Here is a 23,434-nt window from a genome sequence, read left to right on the forward strand (position 1 = left end):
ACTCTGATAAACTTTTATTATATCGTCCTTATTTGCAATTCTAATCTTATCAAATCAAAACATATCTATTCTAATCGGTTACGAATCCGCTTGAAGATTTAATTTAGATCGAAACATATCTTTTCAAGTCGGCTGTGAATCTGCTTTATGACTTAATTCAGATCACCAAAATTCTCAATATCTTCAGACACGTGATTCCTACTCCCAACGCTAGCTAAAGGTCAAAGAAAACGGTAACAAAACGGCTTGTTTTCTTCACTTTTCACCTTATAAATACGATCACTCATTTTTAATCACACTCAACTTATTCTTTCTCTCACAAGTTATTTCTCCAAGATCTCAAAGAACAAGATGAGATTTGCAATATTAATCTTTGTAACTATTATGATTATCCTTCTCATGTACCTTGTATTTACCGGTGAATATCCACCCCACGTTTTTTCTCTATTATTGAATTTGCTTGTACTCGTTGTTCTTCCCTTATATTGTATTATCATAATGATAGAAATTTACTAAGCTCAACCAAATTCAAAATTTCTTCCGTTAAAACTTAGCATTCAAACTATTAATCTTGAAAATAAGCTTGTTCCAACAAACTTAACCTTGTACTACTCCAAAAGTAATTTCGCATGTCAACAAAATTTTTTGTGTCACAACGTAATCCTAAATCATTCTTCTTATAGTCCAAAGAAACAATCACCAAGAACATTATTTGTCAACGAACCTATTCTATACAACAAGAGTATCCCAACAGAAAATCAATTATCATCTTACATTCCTCATGGTGAAATTATAACATCTTTAGAGAATAATCTTAACTGTAATGCCCAAGAAGAAAATTTTCATCAATAAATCATTACTTCCCCAAGATACTCTTAATCAAGTCAAACTCATCACAATTCCAATCCAAAAATACATCAAACATAGGAAAATTTTCTGTTGAAAATCACAGGTGATAACTGTAAGAGAAAACACAATTGGAAATTTCAAACATTAAACTTACAGTCATGGAGGCAGGAGCATTCGAGTCCTTGGCGAGAATGCATGCACGAACTATCTCCCAGAGCCAATTGCTCTGATACCAACTGTGACGTCCCGTATTTTAAAACATTTAATAAAATAGTTGCAAAAAAGTTTGGGAAAATTTTTCTAAACTTAAAAGTCATACTGCGAGTGCATCACACCAATTCCAAAAGAATTTAAACTCTAAATATTTAACAATAAAACTCGTGACTCCATGTTCACGAATTCTGATAAACACTGATGCAACTCTATAACAAAGACCATTTAAAATACGACACGTCAAAACTTATTACTAAGATTTAAATAGGATAAGGGAATGTGAGTTCAATTAATTATTATATAAATAAAATACATTTGAAAGAAATCTAGGAACTCACTTAACAACTATCAAACTGAAATGAATATTTAAAAGACGAACCATTTGAAATCCTCAAAACTCATATTTAAAAGACTAACAATGAAAATAATAAAATCATTACTTTTAAACATCGTACATAAAATATTGTAACAACATAACATAAATAACCATGGGTAAATATTTTCTTCTTAAATACATCAGAGCTTTTGAACTATTGTGTCTTGCAATGTCTTCGCCTCTTGGACTCTTCAGCCTTGCTACCCAAGCTTTTTAAATCAAAACTGCTAAACCAACTGCACCATTCAAGTATAGTGAGTCTAAAGGACCCAGCAAGATTAAAATAAGCATATTGATATCATTATAGCTTCAAAATACTTTAAACTTAATGACTTGAACATACATAACATGATACCTTGAACTTGAAGAACTTTAACGTATACATAATGGAACTTTAAACTTAAAATCTTAAACATGAACTTCAAAACTCTTAAAAGATGTTAGAAACCTAAACATAGACATCTACATACATAACTTTAAAATTTTGGAATAACTTCATGCATGTCTTAAAAACATTACTCTTGAACATATACACTTGAAACCTCATGAAAATCATAAACTTGACAATACCACATAACGTAAACATGATCATAAAAACTTATCATTTTGGGTGATGAAATATGTGAAATTGTGGCAACCATCAAATGGGCACATTCGTAGTTCATGTTGACCAACAAGCATTTCTTTCTTTTCGGAGGCCCCTCCGGAGCTCATCCTGGAGTACCTAACCCGTACATTGAGCCATATGGCATTACGCCTCATAACATTCGTTCATTCATTTTCGGAGGCCCCTCCGGAGCTCATCCTGGAGTACCTAACCCGTACATTGTGCCGTAATTGGAAAGGCCGCTCCGGAGCCCAAACCGGAGTACCAGTCCCGTATTGCCACCACAAAGACACATAAAACATCAAAATATTTTTGTGCATCAACAGATCATATCTTCATGTTTCATCATAACATTATTCATTCAAGCTTCATCATCTTATCATCGTATCATCATAACATATCATTTCATTATGAAGCATCATCATATCATCGTAATTTCCTTCATAAACTTTCATTCATGAACATAAAACTTTACTCAATAACTTCATGCATGTCATAGATGATAAAAATCATACTTTCATATTGAACATAGATTTCATGAATGAAACTTAGACATGTACATGCATCACATAACGTAATCGATCCACGTAAGTCGTTCTTTTCGTTCTTGGCTTAAAACTTGAAACATTTTGCATAGAAACTCTTAAATATATTTTAGAAGCCTTAAAATATCATAACCATGAATTTAGGACCCTAAAATAACATAAACAAATCATGAATTTCGAAGGCAAGGCGCAGCCGCTCCACTTCTAGGAGCGGGCACGCACTTTTTGCTCGCTCTGAAACTCTATTGTACATTCAGAATTTGGAAAAGTGGTAAACAAGAAAGTTTTAGCCCTTGATCTTGGCATTCTAATTCCGAAAACCTCACCTTAATTGAATTTTTCAGTAAAATGTTATGCTCATTTGCCAGAGATGTGTCACTGCCGGAAATTCAAACCACTCGACACACTTCGGGGCGATTTTGGCCAATCTTTCAAAATGATTTTGACAAAACTCAAAACACAAAAGTTGTAGATAAATAATTATTTTTCAAATAGAATTGACCTCATATCATTTGGATCACTACACTAATTTTTATTCTCAAAATAATAACAAGTATCAGTAATTCGGTGCCACCGAACACAACTTCAACAGTTCAAACTTCAAACATAAACTTCTTTTACCCAAAATCCTAACTACACAAATCATCAAAACTCATTTTCTTGTAATTGAACAAGGGTTAACTAACTTCAAACACTAAGATTTTAAATGATTTTGCTTCAGAATCTTTAAACCGTAACTACCATCAAAATTGCTCAACTTCTTCAAAATCTCAAAAATTCATTTTCTTTCAATTAAACATCAATTTCTCATCTTTAAAACTTCCAATAACATCATAATCTTCAAAAGAATCATTATTTGCTACACATCTATCAAAAACTTGTCAAGAACGACCACGCTCAAAATTTCAACATTTCATTACTTGATACTCGTAATTTCATGCTTTTTCAAAATCATAAACCATTAAAACATGCACATCAACATAAATTTTCATATTAAAATAATTATAATCTTGAATGGGTTTCAAAACCTTAAAATACTTGTTGAAAAACTTGCCTTGATGAAGATGGAGTTGATCCGGATTCTTGAAAACGAGCTAACCACGAAAAAAAACAAGATTGGAAGCTTAACTTGCTAAGATCTTCAAGGAACCGAAGGAAGAAGAAGTAGAAGAAAAGAAAATAGGAATGAAAAGGGAGGTAATCGTGAGAATGAAGGAAGGAAAGTCAAGGGAACAAGGTTTTAATGAGGTGGGAAGATGGTGGTTGCGTGGGGTAGTGTTTACTAAATACATAACGTGTACTGACCACTTAAAACACAGTCTAACCAACACGCCTTAAACCAAACTATAAAATTTCTACTCTCGACTATTACGCTATAACCATATGAATATTATACTTAAAACACTCGTAAAAATATTCTTTATCATTTCATGAGTAGGTTAGCCTCGTCCCGTGAGTTTAAAATCAAACTCGACCTGAAACCATCAACTCAATCGAAATCGTTAAAATAATATAGACACAATTCATGAAATCATATGCATAATAATAACTTAAAACAATTTAAGAATATAAAACCATTTAATCAATATTAATATTTTAAATCATAAATAATAAAATGAAATAACTTAAAAATCATTTAACATAACACATGAAATCATTTAATTAAGAATAACTATTAAATCTTGATAAAATAAAATAAAATAACTTAAAACTCATTTAAAATTCTTTTAATAAATCATGAATGGATTTATGAATTTTCTGGGTATTACATTGACTATCACGCTTTGACACGCTTCACACTTTTTAGAATCTTGATTACACCTATTAAATTTATATTAAACGCTCAGGAATTGAATACATAGAAAAAAAAAACTAATAAGAACGAATATTATGTATTTTGATCTTGAGAATCGAGCATGAATAACTTTGTATTTGTACTTTTTTCTTTTTTTTTTATTCAGCTCTAAAATAAAAGAATATTATATTTTTTTTGTCATCTTACTATATTATTATAGTAGAGACGTTTTTAATTAACCAACTTGCAATTAATTAATAAAATTTGATGTAGTTGTTGTGTTTTAGTAACTATTTATTTTTGAAAACAATATATGTTTTGTATTTTTTCATTTTACAATTTATTTTTATTTTTATTTTTTCGCTTTTCTTAAAAAAACACGGACATTGTGTGTGCACGAGGGTACTATTATAAATTATTTTAAATTTTGTGACATGTTATTAGGACAATTCACTAGCCTTGTTCAATAACTTGCATATTTTCACTTTTGGTTCAATTCAACGGAGTACGTGATAGAATTTAGGGGTGGTATATCCTATCATATCGTATCAAATACCATATACCGTATATCATAATAAAAATTATGGTATAAAAATATTTTATATTGATATCGTACCAAAATTTTTAGTACATATAACTAGCATATCGATTTAAAAATATTATATATAATTCCATACCTTACCGTATCGAAATCTTCAGTATACAAAAAAATCGACAGTAATCTAGGTATACCAAAATTTCGGTATTTTTTTCACTATTATGATATATTATTTAAGTTTTTATGATGTGTTGAATATGCTCCAAAAGAAATTAATTAATAAAACAAGAAAAACCTTATTTTATGGATGCAATAATTGTCACTGTTGAGTAGAGAGATCGAACCATAGAGCTCCGGCTGCATGCAGTTTAAAAGATTTAATTTGCATCATTGTCATCAGCTATAAATTTTGGTAAAGCGTAAAATACTCCTACAATTGGTATAAGAGTAAAGATCATATGTTTGAGAGTTCAATTATTGGGAGGCAAAGCTGTTATGCGGTTTAAAATATTTTAGTTGCACTATTACCATCAATTATAGCTTTTGGTAAAAGACACACGCTCGGTATATACCAAAATAACAAAACAATATATAAAAATAATAAAATATATAGTATTTTTAAATAATAAATTTAGGTATTTTAAAAATTATAAAGTTTTTTCAGTATAGTACAGTGTATATCGATACCGTAAAGAAGTCTCAGTATACCATAAAATTTCAGTATTATCGATATGCTAGTTATATACATAAAAAATTTCGGTATGCCAAAGTCGGTATACCAAAAGTTTCGATGTCGTATCGTGTTAAATCGTTAATTTTTGTGGATAAAAAACAATAATTTATTGTTCTAGATCTTGCTGACTTGCCTTATAAAATAGGTGATCGACCATTTGATTTGAAGAAGTCATCGGCCGGCCCGGAGTAGTAGAATGGTTGTCCATGACCTCATTTGGCTTGTTACGTTTACAGCTGACACTCGCCCGATCACACTTTCACTCGATTGAACACCATATAGATCTACTTGCCTACTCTAGACAGTCCTCGACCATTCAAAATTACAATTATATCTTCACAACGGCTTTAAGGGATGTCTTTTGATTCAAGCTACACATTGATCAAAGATGTCTTTCACTTTCAGTAAAGTATATTGTCGAGACATGCACGCACAACAAGAAATCAAGAAAATCATAATGTTTTCCCAAAATGCTCACTGATGAGCTTATGACCACAGACTGTATGCTATTGTTGCCTTTTTGATTTAGAAAGAGTCAAATCTCGAATTTATTAAAGCGTACTACATTTCAATAAAGGAAAAATTAAATAGTATTTTTGCGTTAATGATCTTCAGATGAACGTTGAGTAGTCTCTCCATGCAATTAAAAGTCACTATAAATAAAGATTGTTTGAAGAAAGAAACCCACCGAAGCCTTATCCCTGAAATTTGAATCTCTCTTGCTCACCAAGCTAGCAATCTCACTACTCTTTGAGCACTCAGAAAAGTCTTATCTACTTTGCTCAAATCAACCTTCACTTATCAAGAAAATTATCAGATCTCAAGGATCAACCAAGCGTTCTTCAAGCTCCTCGACTGCTTCACACAGAAAGCTAGTGAAGAAGTGTTTTTGATAGCTTGGATCTAAGAATTCAAAATATGATTTTGTATATGTGATAGTTTGATAAGATCCGTAATCTTATCTTGTGGTGTATTATGAGTTCCGAGTTAGGCATTAGATAAGTCCTAATATTAGAGTGAGTTCTTACAGTATCTGTAAAACCAAAGTCTTGTAGTGAATTACTTCCTGTGTAAAAGAAGGAGAGACGTAAAAGGATTCAACCTTTGAAGTTCCATATCTCTTGTGTTCCTTACTCTGTTTTATCTTGTTGATTTAACTGTGATCTGAGTATAGAGGCTAACTAAATGTTAGCAAACTATTTCCGCACTTTTAAATTTTCTTGAGTATCTTCAAAATTTGAGAACTTTGGTCTAGTTGGTTAACAATCTTTGATACTATATGTAGTTTTAGATATTGTACGAAACGACATATCACCCCTAGTAACGTCCCAAACTTCCATGTATTGCCAAGAAGTAGCATTTATAGTACTTTGACTATAACATCTAGGACTTTAATCCAATATGATTTTACCAATGAATTGGTGTTGGACGTTTCGATAGAACTTATACCAGGTGCTCACACTATATAAACGATTGGATCATGCAACCTATATTATGTGGCTTACACATGTTATGTATACAAAGAGGTGTTCGATTCCCCCTGCCAACACCTCCTTAGACTAGCCTGTCACACAGAGCTTGCCTAGTGTGGTTTATCTGACTAACGTAGTTTGCAGGCTATTGCGTTAGTCCGGAGGTTTATCCATAGCGCACCGAAAGGTAGCGGCTGCGGGTTCCCATGTCACAAAAAAAGCTTACAAATTGGTTTACAAATTTGATTTGAAATTAAAACATTATCCCTACAATTTATTGAATTTGTTTTTCAAAAATACATTTAGGATAGTTTTGTAATTTTAATTACACCTTATAACTTAATGTGTAAGCTTCATTGTACATATAACATGATCATAAAAATATTTATGATTTTCTTTTAAAAAAAAAAATTTCACCAAACTGTGGGTACGTCATTAGGGAGTTCAGTTTTAATTCAATGTTGTTATTGCAACAGTTTCTGAACCTATTAGTCTCCCTAGCAGAGAAATTGTCAAAAGGAGATGTTTTAGTTATTGAAAAAGATTAGAACTAATAAATTCATATTTTTAATTTGTAATAATTCTAACAAATTTAATTTATTATATAAGTAGTAGTGTCAAAGAGTTATTTATACAAGAATTCTTAGACAACGTATTTATCTTATCAATATATCGAAATAATTAATTTTGTTGTGAAAAAATAAAAATATATGGTAAAAAGTAAAAACTCCAAAACTCAAAATATATCAAACTCTAAACTTCACAAATTTTTCTCTCTCAATTCAATTGTGTTTTTCTACACAAATGGAGAGATCTATTTATAGATCTCATTTGGAGATTAGTTCAAAAATTAAAACATCATTATCTACATCATCACACACTAATTTTTCATATTTTACAACTCAATATTCAACATTCAACATTCAACTTTAAATAATAATAATAATATCATATTTTTAACACTCCTCCTTGTGATGATGATCGTGATATGATGACTGTCTTTATTACGTGTTTTATACTGCCTCGTTAAAAACCTTACTAGGAAAAACCCAGTGGGATAAAAACCATAGTAAGGAAAAAAGAGTGCAGCCACGTAAACTCCCCCTTATGTTAACACAAGTGATTCTTCACATATTTCATATATTGCACATCCCAATATTATATATATGCTTTCTGAATATTGTCGTAGGAAGTGCCTTTGTGAAGAGATCTGATGAGTTCTCACTTGATTGAATGTAACAGATATCAATATATTTGTTCTTCTCAAGTTCTTGAGTGTAGGCAAAGAACTTTGGGGTGATATGTTTGGTTCTGTCACTTTTGATGTATCCTTCTTTCATTTGAGCAATACATGCAACATTATCTTCATACAGCGTCACAGGCTTCTTGTCTACTGATAATCCACAAGAAGTTTGGATATGTTGTGTCATTGATTTTAGCCAAACACATTCACGACTTGCTTCATGTAGCAAAATAATCTCGGCGTGATTTGATAAAGTTTTTATGAGTGGTTGTTTTTGTGAACGCCAAGAAATTGCAGTGCCTCCACGAGTAAATACATATCCGATTTGGGAACGTGTCTTACGTGGATCAAATAAATATCCAGCATCAGCATAACCAATGATACTTTGATTGGTGTCTTTTGAGTATAAAAGTCCCAAATCTATTGTTTCTCGTAGATAGCAGAATATATGTTTAATTCCATTACAGTTCCTCTTTGTTCGATATGAGCTGAATCTTGCCAATAAATTTACAGCAAAAGATATACCAGGTCTAGTAAAATTTGCAAGATACATAAGGGCACCAATGACACTTATATATGGTACTTTTGGATCAAGAATAACTTCATCATCTTCACATGGACGGAATGGATCCTTTTATATATTTAATGATCTAACAACCATTGGAATACTTAATGGATTTGATTTATCCATATTAAAACGTTTAAGGACCTTTTCTGTATAATTTACCTGGTGAACAAAAATTCCACATTCTTTTTGTTCGATTTGCAAACCCAGACAGTACATGGTTTTTTCAAGATCCTTCATTTCGAATTTTTCCTTCAAGTACATCATAACTTCTTGAATTTTCTTATTCGTTTCAATGATGTTTAAATTACCACATTCGGCCGGATTACATCAACCCATATAATGATCTTTTCAATTTCACAGAATAAAATTCTATGGGTTTTGAACTTTGTGCTTCAGGCATCTTAAATCCTTCAAGGATTTTCATGTATATATCACTATCAAGTGATCCGTATAAGTAAGCTGTAACAACATCCATAAGACGCATTTCCAAATTTCCAGACACTGCCAAACTAATCAAATATCGAAACGTAATTGCATCCATAACAGGAGAATACATTTCTTTATAATCAATTTCAAGCCTTTGAGAAAAACCTCGTGCAACAAGTCTAGCTTTATATCTAACTATTTCATTTTTCTCATTTCGCTTTCGAATAAAAACCCATTTGTATCCAACAAATTTTACACCTTCAGGTGTGAGGACTATATGTCCAAAAACATTACGTTATTTAGCGAATCCAATTCAACATGGATGACATCTTTCCATTTTTCCCAATCATGCCGAGTTTTACATTCACCAAAATATTTTGGTTCATGATCCTCATTCTCATTTATGATGTCACATTCCACATTATAAAAAAATATCTCATCAATATCTTCTATATCTTTTCGGTTCCATATTTTTCCAGTATTAATATAATTGATAGAGATTTCACGATTCTCGTCATTTTGTGGTTCTGATAGAACATTATCATGTGTTTTTTTTTTGAAACACCATTTTCTATTTTGTGATCATCGTGTTTCTCTATGCTTTTTCTTTTCCGAGGATTTTTATCCTTGATACCGACTGGCCTTCCACGCTTCAGGAGTTTTATGACATCATGAGTGTCTTCAATTTGTTTCTTTGGAATTTCAATTCGAGCAGGGGCATTTACAACAGGTATATATGATTTTGTTACCCTTTTTGTGTCTGCAAATGCATCTGGAATTTGATTTACTATTCTTTGAAAATGCACAATTTGCTGTAAATTTTTTCACATTATTTGGTCATTGGATTCAAATGTAACAATGATGGTACATACCATGTGATTTCTTTTTCGATGTGTTTCTTTTTTCCTCCTAAAATTGGGAAGATTTCTTCATTAAAATGACAATCAGCAAAACGTGCTGTAAACACAACTCCTGTTTGAGGCTCAAGATATCGAATGATTGATGAGCTATCATAACCGATATAAATACCGATTTTTATTTGATGACCCATTTTTTATCGTTGAGGTGGTGCAATAGGCACATACACCATACATCCAAAAATTCTCAAATAATAAATATCTTGTTCTTTACCAAATGCAAGCTGCAATGAGGAGAATTTATGATATGCATTTGGTCTGATGCGAATTAATGCCGCAACATGTAAAATTGCATGTCCCCATATAGAAATAGGGAGTTTTGTTCTCATTATCATTGGTCTAGCAATCAGTTGTAGACGTTTAATCAATGATTCAACTAATCCATTCAGTGTATGAACATGAGCAACATGATGTTCAACAGTAATTCCCATTGACATACAATAGTCATTGAAAGTTTGGGAAGAAAATTCTCCAGCATTATCAAGTCTTATTTTCTTGATTGTATAATCGGGAAATTGATTTCGCAATTTTATTATTTGAGCCATTAATCTTGCAAATGCCACATTCCGAGTTGACAATAAGTATACATGTGACCATCTGCTAGAGACATCGATCAATACCATAAAGTATCGGAATGGTCCACATGGTGGATGAATTGGCCCACAAATATCACCCTGAATACGTTCAAAAAATATGGGTGATTCTGTTTGAATTTTAGCTGGTGATGGTTTTATAATAAGTTTTTCAAGAGAACATGTTTTACATTGAAACTTATTATTCTGAAAGATCTTCTGGTCTTTCAATGGATGACCATGTGTATTTTCAATAATTCTTTGCATTATTATTAAACCAGAATGTCCCAATCGATCATGCCAATTGGTTAATATTGAAAAACTATTAACCACCATATTTGATTCGATTGGACTTATATGTGTATAATGCAATCTAGTAGGGAGAATTGATAATTTTTCAACCACATATTTCTTTCCTGATTTATATGTGGTAAGACACATATATTTCTGATTTGCATCAGTAATCGTCTCAGTATCATTCCCATGAGAATATATGTCATTAAAACTCAACAAATTTCTTTTTGATGGTGGTGAATATAAATCATAATTTATCAAAAATTTTGTACCATTACGTAACAAAAAATGTGCTTTTCCACAACCTTCAATCAAGTCTACAGGACCTGATATTGTATTTACCATGGTTTTTGTTGGTTTTAATTCCAAGAAATATCTTTTATCTCGGAGAATAGTGTGCGTTTTACCACTATCGGGTATGCAAACTTCAATGGAATTATTTCCTTGTTTAGCTTTGCTCATACCATTTTCCATTTTGAACTTCAAAAGAAATATGTAATAAAGAAAATTAATGACATTATATGAAAAATATAACATGTTTCATAATACATGAATACATGAAAAATACAGTATGTTATATTCCTACCAATATATTAATCAATGTCCTCGAAATCATTTGAAAAATCAGCAGCATCGAAATGAGTTGAACCACTTAAATGGTTACTGTTTTCAAAAAAATTGGTCTCTTTTCCTTTCCCCTTTATCGATTCTTTATAGATCTTATATAGGTGCTCAGGGGTTCGACAAATATGTGACCAATGTCCTGGAGTTCCACATCTATAACAAACACTCTCAGATCTTTTTGAGTGATTTTCATTTTCACTCGTATTTTCATGTTGCCTTTTTGGTTGGTGGTTCATGACGTTCTTTTGAGATGAGTTATTGAAGTAACTATCTCGATTATTTTCATATCCACGGCCTCGACCACGACCGCGATCATTTTTACGTCCACGTCCACGCCCTCTTCCTCGACCTCGTCCACGACCAAAATCTTGTCTATGCCTTTGATTTTGGTTTTCATTTTTAATTACGACATTTGCTTCTGGAAATGCCGTTGATCCAGTGGGTCGGGATTGATGATTTCTCACTAACAATTCGTTGTTCTTTTCCGCCACAAGAAGACATGCGATGAGTTAAGAATATCTCAAAAATCCACGCACTCTATACTATTGTTGTAGAGTTATATTCGATGCGTGGAAAATGGAAAATGTTTTTTCAAGAATTTCCATTCAGTAAACCCACAAAATTTCGATTGTGATACTATTTGATACATCGCAGAATTGTAATCACTGACTTTTTTAAAGTCTTGGAATCTCAACGTATTTCATTCATCACGGGCGGTCGGGAGTATAACTTCCCTTATATGCTCAAATCTTTCTTTCAGCCCTTTCCATAAAATTATTGGGTCTTTTTCTGTGAGATACTCACATTTCAATCCTTCATCAAGATGTATACGTAAGAAAATCATAGACTTTGCTTTTTCTTGTGAGGATGATATATTATTTTCTTTGATGGTATCACTTTGACCCAATGACTCAAGATGCATTTCTACATCGAGAGTCCATGGCATATAATTCTTTCCAGTAATATCGAGCGCAACGAATTCAATCTTTGCCAAATTTGACATGGTGGTACTAGAAAAATAACAATGCATTTTATTAGTTAATTTCTATTAATATGAAAATATAAAATAATTGAAGAACGAAGATTACAAGTGTGTGTAAAAATAGAGAAAAAGTGTGTGGTGGATAATCACCGATAAATAAAAGACTCGTGAGCATGATAACCATAATAACTATAAAAAATAGCCTTAAAAACGTCATCTTATTCTTCTTCGAAAAAACCAAGGAGAAAATATTTTGAGAGAAATAGTGAATTTGGTGTGATTGAAAATGTGTTTGAGTAATCATATTTATAGGCCAAAAACTAGCCGTGCTGTTACCGTTTGTGACCGTTGGGGGTAAGAAAAATCGAGTATGTGTTGAATAAAAATTTGTGATAATCATGTGATGCATATAATGATAATCTTAATTAAATAATTATGTATATCATATCACATTATTATAAGATCGGTGTTATAGACATTTTTTTATATAATAACATGAAATTATACGAATATGGTTAGTATATAAATACACAATAATATATATCATATCACGTTATTATAAGGTCGGTGTCATAGACATCCTTTTATATAATAACATGAAATTATATATTAATATATAGTTAGTATATATATATATATATATATAATAAATATATATCATATCACGTTATTATAAGGTCGGTGTCATAGACATCCTTTTATATAATAACATGAAATTATATATTAATATAATTAGTATATACATAATAAATATATATCATATCACGTTATTATAAGGTCGGTGTCATAGACATCCTTTTGTATAATAACATAAAATTATATATTAATATAATTAGTATATACATAATAAATATATAAACAGTAAAAATAAATATTCTTACTAGTTGAATATTTTTCTTCTCCTTGTGTTTTGGAGCGTCGAAAATTATAGAAAACCTTCGAGCGATCGTGCTGATAACGTGTTGTGAAAAATTAAAAATATATGGTAAAAAGTAAAAACTCCAAAACTCAAAAATGTCTATTAAAAAGATACAAATTCCCTGAATTCAAACATAGTATCAATAATCGAGAATGCACGATCTGCTCAAAATCAAAACTCGAAGGCCAGTTTAGAAGCACAAAAATAATAAATACGAGAACATCGTCTCAATGAAGACGGAGTTTATCAATAATAAGGTGGAGAAGTTGCAGTCACTCATGACTGCTCCTCTTCCTCAAGTTGAAGAAAGACGACTGGAGAAAGACAAATGTGGCTTGGTACGACTCAGTTTGAATATCTCTTCACATCCGAATGAGTTTTCCTCTTGATGCTCATGAAAGAGCTTCGGACTCTAGATAAAATCTCCTCTTCTCCAGAATTTCAGGATACATTTGTAGGTGAACTGAGCACCTGGATGAGCTACTGGATGATGGCAGTACAATGGAAGATCCAAATTGTAAAATATCAATAATAATTAAAATCTATTTCAGTTTTGATATGTTTTTCCCTTTATTACAGTCCATGCGAAGTATTACTTACAAATGATCGAGACTAAAACTGCATATACGCATCAACAGTCGTGAAGCAAACTGAAATAATAAAATCAATTAATGCTTTAAATACAATATAGGGATAAAAAATCTATGTCATGAATCAAGATATGTTATTCAGTCGTTGTCTTCAAGCTTTGATGAAACATTCAGCATGATCAGCAATCCTTTGTATTAATTTGCAAAATTGATGTTCTCCATCACTTCAGTTTTCCTCTAAAACCGATTTCCTATCAGTTTCCTCTCAAACTGTTGTTCATATATATGCATTGAGAAACTTTTGAGGATTGATTTGGTAAATTGATGGATCATAATAATCTTTTCTTCAGTTCAGGTGGGATATTAGTTTGGATCCATAGTTGATCAGTTTACATATACCAAAATGATTTCTTGAATTCATCAGTTCATGTCACCTGAAAGAACAAAATCAAACTAGACTATGGTACCCAAGTCTTTGTTAGTCCTCGATGAATTATTTACTTAGGAATCCATAATTGGATCAAGCTAACTGGTCGACCACTAACTTTTTCCAATTCAGTTGTGCATAAAAAATTGTGTGAATTTTGCCTCTGTTTGTTTGGATGATAATATGCATTAGTTGTGGGTGTTGTGTTTTATATATACCATGTTTTATAATCCCCACATTATAAGTTTGCCTATATCTTCTTTTAACAAGCATGATCATCAATCCTTTGTTTTAATTTGCAAAACTGATGTTCTCCCTCACTTCAATTTTCCTCTAAAATTGATTTCCTATCAGTTTTCTCTCAAACTGTTGTCCATATGCATTGAGAAACTTGTGAGGATTGATTTGGTAAACTGATGGATCATAATAATCTTTTCTTCAATTTAGGGCGGGGTATCAGTTTGGCTCCATAGTTGATCAGTTTACATATGCCAAACTGATTTCTTGAATTCATCAGTTCCAGTCACCTGAAAGCACAAAATAAAACTAGACTATGGTACCCAAGTCTTCGTTAGTCCTCGATGAATTAGTCACTTAGGAATACATAATTGGATCAAGCTAACTGGTCGACCACTAGCATTTTTCCAATTCAGTTGTGCGTAAAAATTTGTGTGTGAATGATTCCTCTGTTTGTGTGGATGATAATATGCATTAGATTGTGGGTGTTGTGTCTTATTTATACCATGTTTTATCCTCCCAACATCATAATTTTTTCTATATTTTCTTTGAACAAGCCTTTCGTAGGGTCTGTGTTTGTGTTTTTCAGTCATTAAGATGTGTGTGGCTTGACTGAATTTTCAGTCTTGCCTTGCATAAGAGCTTTATAGCACATAACTAATTCCAAACTTCCGAAATTTTTCAAAGCTTCAACAAGTTTTCATTATGTGTGGCAAGATTACTCTATTCATGTACCAACTGGAATTAACAAAATGAATATACTTGCCTTTGCACATATCCAGTTTTGGCTTAGTGCTTGACTCAGCAATGCAGTCATTGTTAACAAAGTCGATGCCAGTCTTATCTCCAACAGGATTTTGTGGCTCCTGTATCTCAGTTAGCAAAACCAAGGACTTATTCCAAGTTTTGATCAGTTCAATTAGCCTCAGATTTTTTGATTTCAATTGCTGACCTTCAACTTGTAGCTTGTCATTTTCAGTCTTGATCTTAGCAATCTCCGCCTCTAGACTTATTTTCTCAACTGATTGTTCCCTACTTGGCTCAATTGTGGTGTGTGGCAGATCATTTTGCTTTGCTTTGACTTCCTCAAATGCTAAGCACATTCTCTGTACTCATCAGCCATTTCATGTAGTGCATTGACTAATTATTCTTGTGTAAATTTGTTATTTGAGTTTAAGTCAAATACATGTCCACTAGTACAAGGCTGGTTGGGTGTTTGTTCATTGATGGAAGATTGATCATCATGATCGATGAAGCAACTAACTTTATCTTCATCAGTGAATCTTGGAGTTCTATCAGAGCAACAGGGTTCTTCAACAGGTTCATTCCGTGAACTCCTGATCTTTTCAGTCTTTATTACTTCATCGCTTGGCTTGATAAACTGCTGCCACAGATTCTTAGCCATAAAACATTTCTCAACAGTCTTGGCAGTGTATTTGTCCAGAGTGGTGTACCAGAAGCTCTTGGCGATCTCACTCAAAGTAGCCAATTGAAATAATTGCAAAGGCGAGAAGGAACCTCACTCTGATACCACTTGTTAGGATCAAATACCACTTGATGGAAATCGGTTGGGGTGTGAATACGTAGCTTCCCAAACTGAATTATTGTAGCAGTTGACCCTTTAAGATGCTAAACTGAGTTCAGTTGAGGTTGGTCAAATAACTTCTTTCATTCTCGTGTATCGATATTAATTGGCAAATAAATATTATGTACAGAATGATGCCAACTAAAATATTAGAACTATAATCAAATTACCAGATTGAATTTGTGAGTGAGTGTGTGTGCTCGACTGAAATAGCGTAAAATTGGAAGGAAAGAACACAAGTGCTTGTTTATGAATGTTCGGAGCTAAATCTCCTACGTCAACCTTTCTTAGTCCTCAAAAGAATTCACTTTAGAAGACTTTGAATATTACAACACTTTGAAACAGCCCAATCCAAGACTAGGACTTCCCCAAATACCTATCTCAGAACTCCTAGACTCAATCTCAAGAACTCAACCCTCGATTGATTCTTGTTACAACAATAGTGTTTTATAGTTCTCTAAACTGATCTATTAAAATATTTACAAATCGATAAGCTTTGCACAAGATGATCCTTCACTTGATCAAATAAGTTTGCTGTGTGATTTTATCTTATGTGTTTCTCACTTGTATCACACGTATATTGCCCTCCTTGTTACTGATCTTCATCTCCTTTATATAGCAATAGAGTGCAACGACTCTTAAATTCAAATTGCATCTGTACTGCAATAGTACTATACAGTTAGGAAAGATACATTGTCCCTCTGCAACTTTTGTGGCGTCAGATTTTGTACGGGAAAATCTATCCGCAAGAGGTAGATTGATATCGGGAATTCAATCTTGGTTATGCAATCTCGGATAGTTCAGTCTTGAAAATTTTTAGTCTTGGTAATTCAGTTTGGCTCACAATCCTGTTTGGTTCTGAATCTTTTCCAATTTACGTCTTCAGTTCAGCTCTTGGACAAAAATAGTTTACCTCGATATTTTGCCTATATAGTTTTGTCAACAACGAAACTAAGCATATTCCAACAGTACCATATACCCGCAGTGTCAGTTTTTAGTGAAGTATAAATGAAAAAATAGTTAGATTTATTCTTTGGTACTCAAACCCTTTTTCCAAAGGACTTTTTCTTGTTGGTGTTGTGGAGGATGTTGTGCAACATCGGAGACAACATCGACTTGACAGTTCACTTCATGTAGTCCTTACACAACTTGAAGCAGTAGGGCCTAATGTCCAGGTTTGTGACAGTAATAACTAACAAAATATGTTTTATTGCCTTTTTGTTTCTAGGTGCAAACTTCCTTTGGTGGAATATTGGCAGTTTGTATGGCTTTGATGGATGAGTGACTCCCACTTTATTTCACAAACACGATAGGCTTTGGGTCATTGTTTGATGATTCATCTACTTCATAAACACTGTTTCTGTATCCCAAACCAGCTTTATCATCTTCGACAACAGACAGTAAATCATTGAGCTTGCTTGAACTCGAGTTGTACTTAGTCAAAGTCTAATTAGCTCGAGCCAATTCATCTTTCATCATGAAGAACTCAATGTCTCTCTTGGTCATAATAGTCTCAAGTTTGGCCATAGAGTTTTTCAAGTCAGTGTTCTCATTAGTAAGTGCAAGATCCACCTTGTTTCTTTTAAACCAATCAACATCTAGTTCCTCGTAAGTGATGTATGATACTCATCATCAGTAGATTCATGATCTTCATCAGCCTCAACATCACTCAAATATGCAGACATTCTTTTCCTCAATCTATTGCCACACTCATTTGCATAGTGATCATAACTCGAACACTCACGGCACTATGCTAATTCAATATTCTTGGGATCAACCTTGTATTTCAACTTGGTTGAATTATTCTTACCATGAGAGGGTGTTGGTCGTTGAGTCTTCAAGGGAGAAGGTAGTGACAGCTGCTTGGATTTATGCTCACCCTCTTTGGTATCTCTGATTTTTTTCAAGTAATTACCAAATTTTTTCGTGATCAGAGATATAGAGTACTCTTTGCATATATCTGATTCATAGAATTCTTGTGTGATTTGCAACAAATCCTTATAAGAGTCATTTGACACTTGGAATGTGATTGTTTTCCCTTTGTCCTTTTTTCTGTGAGTTTATGTTCATCTCAAACAGTTGTAGGGAACTCATTAGTTTAGTGAATCCAAGTACAGTCGTGTCTCTAGCTTCCTCTAAGGCCCATATTTTCCCATTTAGTAGTTCAGGTATTGATCGAAGGACTTTGCTGACAAGTCTTTCATTTGATATTGGATCCCCAGACAGAAGGATTCATTAGCAAGTTCACAAACACGCTGGTCATATGATGTGATGTATTCAGATTCTTCCATCCTCAGATTCACAAACTTAGTGGTTAGTAGCCTTATCTTAGTCTGTTTCACACTCTCAGAACCTTCACAGTGTTGTTGTAGAGCTTCCCAAGCTTATTTTGCAAACACACAGTTAGTAATGAGACTGAACATCTTGACATCCACTATTGAGAATATGGCATTTAAGGCTTTAGCATTGAAGTTTGATCTTTTAACTTCTTCAGTAGACCAAGTGGTTTTTGGCTTGATTAAAGAATCACCATCACCATCTACTATTCTCGGAGGAGTCCAGCCATTGAGAACAGTTTTCCAGGCTCTTTCTTCGATGGATTTAATGTAGACTCAAATTTTCACCTTCCATAGAGGATAATATGTTCCATCCAAGATAAATAGTTTTCAAGGCTGCATTTTCTGGAGATGTATCCATAATGTTCCAGTCAGAAATAAAGACCAAAATTGACTCTTAGTGTTGTCAGGAGAAGGCTCTGATACCAGGTGAAAGATATCGACAATACATAATAGACAAACTTAAAAAGTTTAACGTGCTGATGTTGTCCTATAATGTTGGCAACATTAGAGACAACATCAACCAACACTTAATAAGTTTAAATTAAAACAATTAAGCACATATAATTAAGCAGTGTACATATACAGTAAATTAAAAAACAATTATCACAAATTAATGTGCACAAGTGCAAGAACTTGTGCGATGTCTTATGGAAAAAACAATTACTAGAACAAAGTAATATTTGATTACAAAATCAATCTTAGTAATTCCTATAAAAAGTCAGATCTCTCAACACGTTGAGAAATCCGAACAACACTCTAAACTCAATCCTAGATTGAAAAGAAAAACCAAAGAGTGTAAAACAAAAGTCAATTGTCTCAACAAATTGAGATGTCAAAGCCACACCCTAACAACTATAAAACAAGTATAAAAAATCTAAATAATGGTGTAGGTAGTAGAAGAACTAATGCCGCATGAAGGGACTTCACTAGGCAATGTTCACGGTGTTGTGTACCGATGTTGTGCAACATCACAGGAAACACCAAAAAGTGGCTAGAATTCTTCAACCGAAACTTTGGATCTTTGATAGCTTCGTCTTCAGAATTCTTCTGTGATTCTCAGCGTCTATTCACTCTTGTTTCTCGCTTGTTCCCTCTGTGTCTAATCTCTTTTTCACGCTCCACATAAATATATTGATTTGTTTCCTTGATATCTTCCTCATAAGATGGAAAACAATTCTTTTGTTAGAAAACAACTCTTTTAAATAAAAATATATCAATAATCAACTTAATCTAATCATCTTTCTTAATAAAATATAGTAATCTTTACAATTAAGGATAGAAAAGAGTCAAAGAAAGGCAAAACACAAAATGTAATTTTAAATTAAAAGAAATTAATTGAAGAGAAATTATGTTTTGCATGTCAAGACGTATTTTCTTTTCAGTGTCAAGAGTAGGGAAAACTGCAAATTTGGTCCTGTATATTTGTCACTTTGCAATTTTGGTCCTCTATGTTTTCATATTTAAGTTTTAGTCCTGCATGTTCCTATTTTTGGCAATTTTGGTCCTTTTTATTTGAAAATTCTTACGTGGAACTGTACACGTAAGCTTCACATCAGCACTGAATTGGTGCCACATCAGAGCCACATCGGAAAAAGAACTAAAATTGCCAAAAAAAATAAAGATAGCGGACTAAAACTGAATCTAAAAATATAAAGGACTGAAATCGCAAAGTGACAAACAAACATGACCAAAAAATCAATTTCCCCTCAAGAGTATACCAACATGCAGATCGGAGCTTCCGGAGTGGGAGTTCAGAGCTTCCGAAGATGATCGGTACTTTCGAAGTGCAGATCGGATCTTTCGATCAGAGTTGTTTGGAGACGTGGCAAGAATGCGAGTTCGTACCTTCCAAACTCCGTCTACAAATAGGCCAAGATTTCTCACAATTAAGTGTGTGTTAGAGGTACAATGTCGTGATCTGTAGCGACCCTACCCGGATTCACTATCTAATTAGAGTTAATTAGCGCATGCAATAAATACTTAAAGCGTAAAGAGCAGATAATTTAAAATACAGCAAATCCAATCGACAAAATACAACCGACGATAACAAAAGTGTATAAATACTATTATACAACCAAATCGAAAGTCTTAGGGTCACAAGCCCTACCACTAAACTCTCGCTGCAACAGGTAACCACCTCAACCCTGCTGCAAATCACATGGCCCATCCAGCCTCAAACCTGCCCCGCCACTAGGTACCCAAAATACCAAACACAGGATCATGAGCGACAACGCTCAATACGAAAGAAATGATATATAGACTAATATGCAGCAAGCAAATGACTTTAAAATACTGGTTAAAACAGTTTACTCAGGGCGCCATGAATATACAGTACCGTGCTAAGAGAGCGACTCCGCGGAGTACTCGTATATTCCCCTATCCACTATATCATATACCCCATCGTCGTGGTCGCTCCTATTGATAGCAAAACCAGGGGATGAGCCTCCCCAGACACGAATCCATAAAGAGTAACTCATCACCGATGGAAACTGTCATGACTCGCATCATACCAGATGCAGTCCCGTGTAAAAACATGCATGTGCTAAAGCAGTAAAACATGGTAAAATATATAGCACATACTTATGCAACATATAAGCATATATATCATGCCGGCTATCTCGGTCAACACTTACGTACCTCTAACACTGCGGGTCATATCCTAGCAGCATTGGTCTAGGTCCCACGCCTACAAGTTCAAACTAAGGTGTCTACAATGAAAATACCCATGCATCATTAAATAAGCTCTAAAATCCTTAACTAAGCTATTTCATATTCCTAAATATTTTTAGGGAGCCAAAGCTATACCTGCGTCGGCCGTCAGCCCTTTGCTGCCGCTTGCCTCAAAACTAGGCCACAGCTCCGCTATGACGCCTGGATCGCTATGCCATTTCTGAAATCCCAAAAAGACGCCTATAATTCCCTAGATCTAATTTAAAAGGCTAAGAAATTGAGAGAGAAAGGAGGAGAGGTGCGAGTGAAATGAGCTCTCCTACCCTCTATTTATAGGCGAAGTTAGGACAGTCCGAACCCAGTTTGGAGCCTCCGAACACGATCGGAGCATCCAATCCCAACTTCGTGGCATCTGAAGTCCCATCAATGCATCAGTCATGACGTCATCTTGCTGACATAGATGATGACGAAATACCTAGCCCTGATCGGACAATCCGACGCTGCCGACGGATCGTCCGATCACGATCGGAGCCTCCGAACTCCACTTCTGAGCGTCCAATCTGCGATGGCCCAATTTTCTTACTTTTGTTAATTAATCCCTTAATAACTTCATTGGGTTACGAGTTACTACATTCTCCCCCACTTAAGAAATTTCATCCTCAAAATTTAAGTCTAGAGGAAAACACGAAAAGTCAAACAATGTTCTTTATTACAAATGAACATTATAAAGTACAAATCTTCCTTACAAAGAAAAGTACAAAACATCAAAACAACTTTGGATGCTCAGCTCGCATCCGACTCTCTAGCTCCCAAGTTGCTTCTTCAGTTCCCCTATGCTGCCACTGAACCATCACCAAAGGTATGCATTTTTTGCGAAGCACCTTGTACTTCCTGTCAAAAATCCTGAGGGGTCTCTCTACGTAGGACAAATCATGATCCAATTGCACCTCAGTCGGATGCAAGATGTTCGACTTATCTGCCATGTACTGCCTCATCAAGGATACATGAAACACATCATGGATACTGGAAATATACGGTGGAAAAGCTAAACGATAAGCCACGTCACCAACTTTCTCAAGAATCTCAAACGGACCAATAAATCTCGGCGACAACTTGCCCTTGAGTCCAAATCTCATCACCTTCCAAAAAGGTGACACTCGCAGTAACACATGTTCCCCTACTTCAAAATGTAATGGTCTGCGGTGAGTGTTAGTGTAGTGACCCTGCAAGGAATCACCTACTAACTGGCAACTAATAGCTTGCATTAAACTTAATACAGCAAAATTTTTAACATAGTAAAAACGTGCGGAAACATAATCCATAATTTACATATCAGCTTAGTAAAACAAATTCAGGCTTAAATCTGTAGTGATACAACCATATTGAAGAACTTAAAAGTAAACATTATACAGCTAAACAAATCCTGTTGTATAAAATCCCCTGAAAAGTTCCGGCTCCCTAGTCCTGCCTCGAACTACCGGCTCCGTCCATCCTGCAACCTGCCCCATGGAATAGGGTGTCCAAGATAACAACTAAGACGTGAGCGCAAATGCCCAGTAGATAAACATGAGTAAACATATGTATATGATGCATGCAACATGATGACTGGTAAAGGGTCATCTGAAAAGTCATGCTCAGTACCGGCGCCACATGAGTGCTACCACCGCACGGATCAACCTCTGGGTGCAAACACACTCGTCTAGTACACTAGAGTAGTCAGACATACATGTCCCCGTCGTCGCGGTACTCTCAATGACAGACTATCAAGTATAGAGCTGAGCGGCTCTATAATCAGGTATAACAAGGTATAGGCTCAATGTGTATGTGCACATGATATATGAATATAGAAAGCGGTAAAACATACATCATGCCATATAATAATGCCAAATAAATGCAACATATAAACATGTATA

General features: G+C 33.8%; 1 protein-coding gene across 1 annotated transcript in view; it reads right to left on the reverse strand.

Annotated features, from left to right (window-relative positions):
- Positions 1–16,030, reverse strand: part of LOC140864579 (uncharacterized) — a 28,601-nt gene extending 12,571 nt beyond the window's left edge. Inside the window, exon 1 of the mRNA XM_073268852.1 lies at positions 15,694–16,030. Within this exon, the coding sequence (XP_073124953.1) occupies positions 15,694–16,030 (337 nt within the window). The remainder of the gene's footprint in view (positions 1–15,693) is intronic.
- Positions 16,031–23,434: the final 7,404 nt, after the last annotated feature.

Source organism: Henckelia pumila, chromosome 1 (assembly GCF_033568475.1).
Source record: "Henckelia pumila isolate YLH828 chromosome 1, ASM3356847v2, whole genome shotgun sequence".
NCBI classification, from domain to species: Eukaryota; Viridiplantae; Streptophyta; class Magnoliopsida; order Lamiales; family Gesneriaceae; genus Henckelia; species Henckelia pumila.